At 36.0% G+C, this 7932-nt stretch overlaps 1 protein-coding gene across 1 annotated transcript; it reads left to right on the top strand.

Moving 5' to 3' along the window:
* The first annotated feature begins 2680 nt into the window (after positions 1 to 2680).
* On the top strand, positions 2681 to 2947 carry C2H14orf132 (chromosome 2 C14orf132 homolog). Its single transcript, XM_044659898.1, has one exon. The coding sequence runs from the start codon at positions 2681 to 2683 to the stop codon at positions 2945 to 2947; it is 267 nt and encodes an 88-aa protein (XP_044515833.1).
* Positions 2948 to 7932: the final 4985 nt, after the last annotated feature.

Here is a 7932-nt window from a genome sequence, read left to right on the forward strand (position 1 = left end):
GTGCTTCATAGGACAAGAAAGTACATGGAAAGTGTGAGCCATAAAGTGCTACAGAAGCAGAAACTATTCTTATTTTTTTTTTACTTCTTTCCCCCTACCTGCCTTATAGGGCTCTTGCGACCCCTAAAATTTATTTTTTTCTTTTGTGCCTCTTCTGCCTGCTTGAGTCCCTCACTGATGACCATGGTCAGGTTTGTTTGCATACACAAACAATGTCTTTACTTAAATGGAATTGAAGGAAGAATGTTTTTTATTCCTTGATGAGTCTTAGATAGCTGAAGAACTCAAAATCTAGAACAGGGGTTCTTAGCCAGGTGGATAGATTTCAGTGGGCCCATGAAACAGAATGGGAGGCAAAGAAGAATTACACCTTTATTTTCCCTATCCTGTGGCTTCCTTTCTATCCCATGTATTTTAGGCATTTAAATTATTTTGAGTATAGGTCCATGAGCTTTAGTCCCCAACACTAAAAAAGTTAAGAACACCTAATCTAATCACTCTCAAGATAACCCATCAAATACAATAAAAGAAAATTATAGCTAGCAGTTATAGCAAACTTTAAAATATGAAAAGTGCTTTCTATCTATTGTCTTACAACAATCCCGTAAAATAGGGATAATGTCCCCATTTTATAGATGAGTGAACTGAGACTGATTTGCTTAGGGTCACACTGCTAGTAAGTGTCCGAGGGAAGATTAGAACTTAGATCTTCATGAGTTCTAAGCCTCATATTCCATTCACTATGCTAACTACAGAGAGTTCTCATATCTTAGCAAAGATACTTTATCATAGTAACAACTTTTTGGAGAATAGATTCTTTGAGCAGAAGAACATCAGTGTTGAGTTTTCATCTCACAAATGAGTAAATGAGAACAGATGACCCAAGTTTCCTTCCAGCTCTAAAATACTATTATTTCATGTATGTGATTGGTTCTGGGCAGAATTATGAAGCCAGGACATTTTATACTAAATGTCCTTCCCATCACTAACCCAGGTGCCCATGTCCCTGGTTGTCCAGGAACACCCACCCAGGGTCATTCTCTTCTAGAGAACATACCAAACATTTCCTTATCTTCCCTTTCTATAAAAACTTACCTTGTAAAGTTCACATTTATCTTGAGAAGGATGGTATTTTAGAAACATGTAAGTGCTATAATGAATAGTCTTGAACTTGGAGTCAAGAAGATCTAAATTTAAATCCTGCCTCAGGCACTTACTAGTTGCTCGACTTTGGGTAAGTCACCTAACCTGTTTCACCTTCAGCTTTCTCATTCTTAAAATGGATATAATAATAGCATCTACCCCACAGGAACCTTGCTAGGATTAAATGAGAAGACACATGCACAGTGCCTTGCAAAACTTAAAGTGTTAAATGAATATTAGTCATTGTGATGATTATAATGCATCTAATTATTTTATATTATTTCTTATTTTATTTTATTTTAGATTATTTTATAGTGCATCTAATCCAACTTTGTCATTTTATAGATGAATGAACCTAAGTCAACATACCACTTCTCTTGGCATTCTCCTCTCTAAACTTGGCTGATCCTCCTCTCATACTCCCCATGATGAGGAGGGCAAGAAGTTAACATTCCCCTTTTCCTTCCCTGATGTTTTTAGATTGTCACTCTGCCACTCTGCCACTCTCTCTCCTTTAAAATTCACTTTATCCTGTCTATCCCTTATTGATGTCATCTATAGACTTCTCAATTACTTTTGTCTCCCAGTAATTTGATTATCCATCTTTCTTAAGCACTCTGTGAAATATCTGGCCTCCTAGCTTTTCAGTGTTAATAATTTCCACGATCACCTCTGTCTCCAAATTCACATTTGGCTTGTATAGGAGTGATTATGTCAGCCTCCCCCATATCCCAAGGTTCCTAGAGAAAGTTCTTCATAGCTTTTCTTACAACTTGTCATTAATGCAAGCTGTCATGCCATTACTATTACCATCATTAGCAAGTCCTCTCTCCTACTCCAGCGCTGACTCCAAAATGGGAGTTATTGGGAAAATTATACCTGTGTTCAGGAGTAAATTGGTAGATCTTTAACAATCAGCTTCTCAGAAATAATCTGCATTATTAACACTTTCTTCATCACTTTCTTAAGACAATCAACAAAGCAAAAATCAGGATCTGAATTGTAATGTTTATTCATTTCTGAGACAGGCTAAAAATTTAACAACTAACTCTCATGAACTAGCTTTAGTGCTCCACTACATGTATTCAATCTAAATCAAAATCTCGTTTTTTTTGCATAGTATTGAGTGGCTGAAAAATGCTCATTTTGTAAAGAAGTTCTCTTTAATTTTTAATAAATGAATAATAATTAATATACAATCAATATTTTATAATATAGTAATGTTTGCTCTTTTTGATGACAATTAAGAAGCAGATAGTACAATATTAGCTGACTACCTTTAAAGTTTATAGAACACTTCAATTATGTAATTTGAGCCACATAACAGCCTTGTGGGATGCGTATTGCCTGCATTATTATCTTCATTTAATGGATAAGGATCCTAAGGCTGAAAGAATTTGAGTAACTTGCCCATCATCAAACATCTGATAATTGCATGCCAAAGGAGGGTTTTAAACCCAAACCTCTGCAAGTCCAAAATATGTTCCAATATCAGAAGCATTTTGAGGCAATATAAAGGGAAAGTGACTTGTTCAAAATGTTCATGCTCTGCTTAACCCTTTCCCATTCTTCTCCACAGATTCCTGTCATGGGAGGGGCTTTTATGGATTCATCAAACGAAGAGTTTAGTACAGAATACTCCTTGTTTAACTCATCGGCCAACGTCCACACCGTCACTTCTGGGCCAAACCAACTGGAAGAACCACCTCGTTCTTCCAATGATGTCATCTTATTATGGATTGCCATAATTGCCACCATCGGGAACATAGTGGTGGTAGGTGTTGTCTATGCCTTCACCTTCTGAGCAAAGCAGAGATTGAGCAGCTGGTGACCAGCCTGGGAATGAGTCCTGACCCTGCTAAGTGGAAGGAGTGCTGGTGTGAACACGTGTGCAGCAGAACCTTGCTGGCATGGACAGCCAGTACCTAACCGTGTGCTTTTTCACTTTGCCCTCATAGAATTAGGTCAGGCTGTGCCAAGATACTGGTCACTTCATCATTTAGTTCCTAACAAAGTCTAGAAATGAAAATGGACGAATAGGCTCAGCCCTCAGTTTCTGCATCATCTTTTCAGAGCCTGGTGTTAGAAACCTAAATAGTGCTAAAATGAGTATTATACTTTGAACATTCATAGTTTGGTTTTGACAGGTAACCACTATGCCTTCTTGAGGCTCAAGGTTCATTTGGAAAACTAGGAAAACAGATTAACTTGTACTTTTTTCTTGCTTTTTTTCCCCTTCCAGTTGGATTTTCTATTCTTTTTGTGAGAAGAGAAGGAAAAGTACTTGGGCAATGATATCTACTACCAAAAAACTAAGTTACGCAGTACTCAAAAATTGATATTTTTATCATAGAAATAAAGATAATGTTTTTATCTCCTTCTGAAAATTAGAGATTATCATAACCAGACACTATGTTAGATGTGATGCAGTCCAAACTCTTCATTTTTTCCAGACTAGAAAAGTGAGGCTCATACAAGTATTGCCTAAAGTCACATAGTCAATCAGAGAGCAGCAACCAGAACCTAGGTTTCTTTGGTTCTCAGCCACTGATATTTCCATAATGCCTATCTCAAAAGTTACCAAGTTTTCTCTTTCATGAAAGGAAAAACAGTCCCTGATGAGGTAACTTGGGAATACTTAAAATTATGCCACTTTTATAAAGGGATAGTCCTGCTGGCTACATTTCAGAGTTTTAATTGATTATGATATGATTTGATATCTCATGAATATACTTGTGGATGCCTCATTTTATTCCCGACTTCCTGCTGGAATCATGCTAAATAAGGCAATTCTTGGATGAAAGAGCAGGTCAAGAATTGCTGAGGACAAAATTTCTTCCACTAAAGTTCAAGTCAGAATCCATCTTTTCTTTCCATAGTCATGCTGCTTTCCCAAGCAGCTTCAAGACATTGGCAATTCCATGGGAAATGGAAAATGAAAGGGAATGGGAGCCCCTTTCCAGGAACCTGTAATTCTTTTTCCTATTATTATAAGAGAAGCTGCTAGAAATCTATTATATTGGTATTATTTATGATTAATAATAAAAGTAAAAGACAATTTTTCCACCTGGGGATAGAAATTATTATTATAAAAAATTTTCAATTTGCCCAGGCCATCATTCAGGAGAACAAGTGATTTTTAGGACAGAGAAAGGAAGTCTAATTTTTGGAGTTTTACCATCAAGGGATTGATGCTGAGATACTATGGCAACAGAATTATCAGCCAGATTTTCTGGCTGTGGTTGCAGATTGACTCCAAAAGGGAATTGGTTATATTCCTTACTTACAGCTAGACATCCAGGACTGTGAATACTTTCAAGTGGAGGCCTCTGAAAGTTTGCAAAGCATGGATCATGTCGTCGTACTCTAATCACCAGAAAATCATCATTGATGAAGAAAGAATTTTCGTAGGCTAGCTGTGCCACCAGCTTTATACACCTATCATTGTACAATGTTCTTTGGATTTGAATTTGTGGTTTGCCACATTTTCTTATTTAAAAAAAATAATTATTTCAGGCCTGTCTGCTCCTATAAATGAAGGCTTTTTTTGATCACTAGAGCTTTTTTTTTCAAGGATTAATTAATTGATCAGCAAGCATTTATTTAAGGTCTACTGTATGTTAGCCACTATGGATACAAAGACCAAAAAATTAAAATGAAACAGTCCCCAATTTCAAGGATCCCTTTTGGACACTGCAGCCCCAGAGAAATAGTTCAGGTTGGTGATGTCCAACAAAGATGTCTTCAAACTGTGGAAAATATTTATAGGTTTTACCAATGTATGTCATTGGCTTGGTTTGCCATCCCCTATAATCATAAAATCTTACAGCTGGAAAGAGTTGAAGAGTCCATCTAATTTAGCCTCCACCTGAAGCATGAATCCCATTTATAGCATCTCTAGCAAGTGGTCATTTATTGGACAGATAGAGCAATCTGCTAAAATTCCATTGGGTCAGAAGGATTTTTTGGAGTATAAACTAGGTGGGAGGAAGGGGAAGCAAATAATGGGGAGAAAGAAAGAGAGAAGGAAGGAATGTGTAGCTCATAACCATTGGAGGATAATTTGGCAATTCAACCCTACTTCCTTAATTATGACTTTCTCCTGTCTCCTTGATCTCTGCTATGTATTAGGGACCCTTGAGATTTCAGGGAAGGATATCAATATAATTCAACTCCATATATTGTCCCACTGTTTTCAAGTTTATATTTACACCTTCTATTACCTCAAGGAGACGGGAAAAACAAAGATAGGATTTGTATAATGATAATAGTAATGATTGTATCTAGCATTTATATGAAATTTTAAAATTTGCAAAGAGTTTTATTTATTTCTTATTTGATCCTCACCAATTAATTCCTTGAAGTAGGTGCTATTATTATTATCAGTGACAAATTAATGAAAAAAGGAAGTTGGTGGTGATTTTCAGCACATTTAACCAAAGCAAATTAAAATCGGGCTATTGGAAAGCCTTTTGGAAAGGCTGATAAAATGTGACCTTTTCCAGACAAAGCAAACAGATTCCCAGCTCATGGCCCTCCATTTTTAAAAGGTCAAGCTTTCAAGTGATTAGCAGATTGGCTTCAAAACCACTAGGTCCATTCAGTCTACAGCTTAGATAATTTAAAAAATAGTTTGTGGATCTTGGTCCAAACTAGGACTAGATGTTATTAGCATCTAATAAACATTAACTATAAAGAGTAGAATAGGACAAATGAATGGAATTTCACAGGACCTTCTTTCTTAAAGCTAAAAAGCAACTTAGAAGTCATCTAATTCAAACTCATAATTTTGCAAAGGAGTAAACTGAAGTTGGAGAATTAAATGGCTTGTTTAAATTCACACAAGTAGTAAATAGAACCAGAATTTGAACCCAGATCCAGTGATTCCAGAATAATAGTTCTTGAGTAGGCAGGTTTAAATTCAATATGAGACTGAACTTGCTAATAATCGGAGATGTCCAACAGTATTAGAGAATGCATTGGAATAGGTAATCAGTTCCCTATCACTGAATGTCTAGTTCAAATAGGCACTGGATATACAAAAATAAAAATGAAAATGAAAGTCTCTTACCTCAAAAAGCTTAAATTCTATTGGGAGGTTTTTAATATATATACACATAGAATTAAGTATGAAATAATTGAAGGAAGGATTCAGGAAAAAACAATAACAACTGGGAAAATTAGGAAAGATCTCACTAAAAGGTGGCACTTGAGCCAAACCCTAAAGGGGTTAAGAAGTTCCAAGAAACAGATAAAGAGGGAGAACATTACAAACACCCTAAACAAAAGTATGGAGGTAATTCATGTTCAAATACTAAGAGTAATACAGAGGAGATTCATGCACCAGGATTAGAAGAACCCTTAGGTCATCGTAGGCTTTCAGATCTTATCATAATATGCAGTATTATTTATAGGATCATAGATTTAGACCTGGAAGACACCTCAGAGATAAAGACATCCCCAATTCCTTTAGCTCTCAGCTCTTGGGTTTTTAGACAGTTGGACCTGTACCCTCATTTTCTGCTAGATAATGTTGACTGCCAGAGTCCACCACAGATCTTACTAAATCCTAAGAACTCTTGGATGTACCTCTAGTCATTAGGCCATTTTTCTGATCCTCCCTATTTTGCCACCACTGTAATATATGGGGTAAATTGCTCCATATTTCATAAAATTCCCTTGTTAGACAATCCTATATGCCATATAATCCTTGTTTCTAAAGCTGCCCTTTCTGTCTTTCCAAAGGGATTATTTTTAAACATACCATATATTCTCCACACCACTCTTACATATGGACATATGGTCCATGTATGGGTATAGTTTTCTCTATACTTTCAGGTGATTGATTCCAAAAAGCCACTGACTGTCTTAGAATCATAACAGTATATAATCCCTGAACTTGAAGGAACTCCAAAATCATTTCCAAAAAGTGATTATCTGACTTAAATGATAAGGAACTCCCAATTTTTTGTGGCAGCTCATTCCATTTCTTCATTAGCTCCAATTGTCAGGAAGTTTTTATTTATGTTGGATCTAAAGCTAACTCCCTTTCTGTTCTACACACGATTTACAGAGTAAGAACAAAGAAGTGCTATTTTCTCACTACTAGATCCGTCAAGCAGCACAATGATCATGGACAGACCATTAATAGAGGAGGCAACAAGAATTAATTTGAACACAGTCTCAAAATCTAGGGTACTTTTTTATCCAGTGAGTTCTCAAAATGCATAAAAAAGTGAATTGTCAGTTTCTAACAGTGAATACAACCTTTATATTGATCCCTTTCTGTAATGTATAAATAATAACTGAATATTCATTCTAATTACCCTGTTTTGTTTTGTTTTCAATTAAGATCTTGGAAACAACTACCTTGTAACCTCATTTTCTGGAGCTTTTTGGTGGATTTTAATTCTTCATCTGCACATTCATAGTAACAAGGAGAAGGAGCCTCTTCTACCTTTGTCAACAAACTATCATCTTGATTCATGTGCCCTCCTTTGTCTACCTACATTTCTCAACTTTGGAAACTCTGGAGTATTTTGCTTAGTACCTTTAGTCTAGAGCAGGTATTCTTAACTTTGTATCACAGGCCCTTTTGACAGTCTGAAGAAGCCAATGGATCCTATTTCATAATAAAGTTTTTATTTTTAAAATCTTATAATTGAAGTAAATATAAAATTTCAGTTGGAGGTTAATAAAAATGAACATGTAATTATTTGCCCTTTTCATTGCACAGACCCCCTAAGATCTGTCCAAGTTTGCCAGCCTAAGACCACCACCCTACTTCCT

Source organism: Gracilinanus agilis, chromosome 2 (assembly GCF_016433145.1).
Source record: "Gracilinanus agilis isolate LMUSP501 chromosome 2, AgileGrace, whole genome shotgun sequence".
NCBI lineage: Eukaryota > Metazoa > Chordata > Mammalia > Didelphimorphia > Didelphidae > Gracilinanus > Gracilinanus agilis.

What these genes read in the sequence shown, in the direction of transcription:
- C2H14orf132 (XM_044659898.1), top strand. Translation starts at nt 2,681, where the DNA reads ATGTTCATGCTCTGCTTAACCCTTTCCCATTCTTCTCCACAGATTCCT.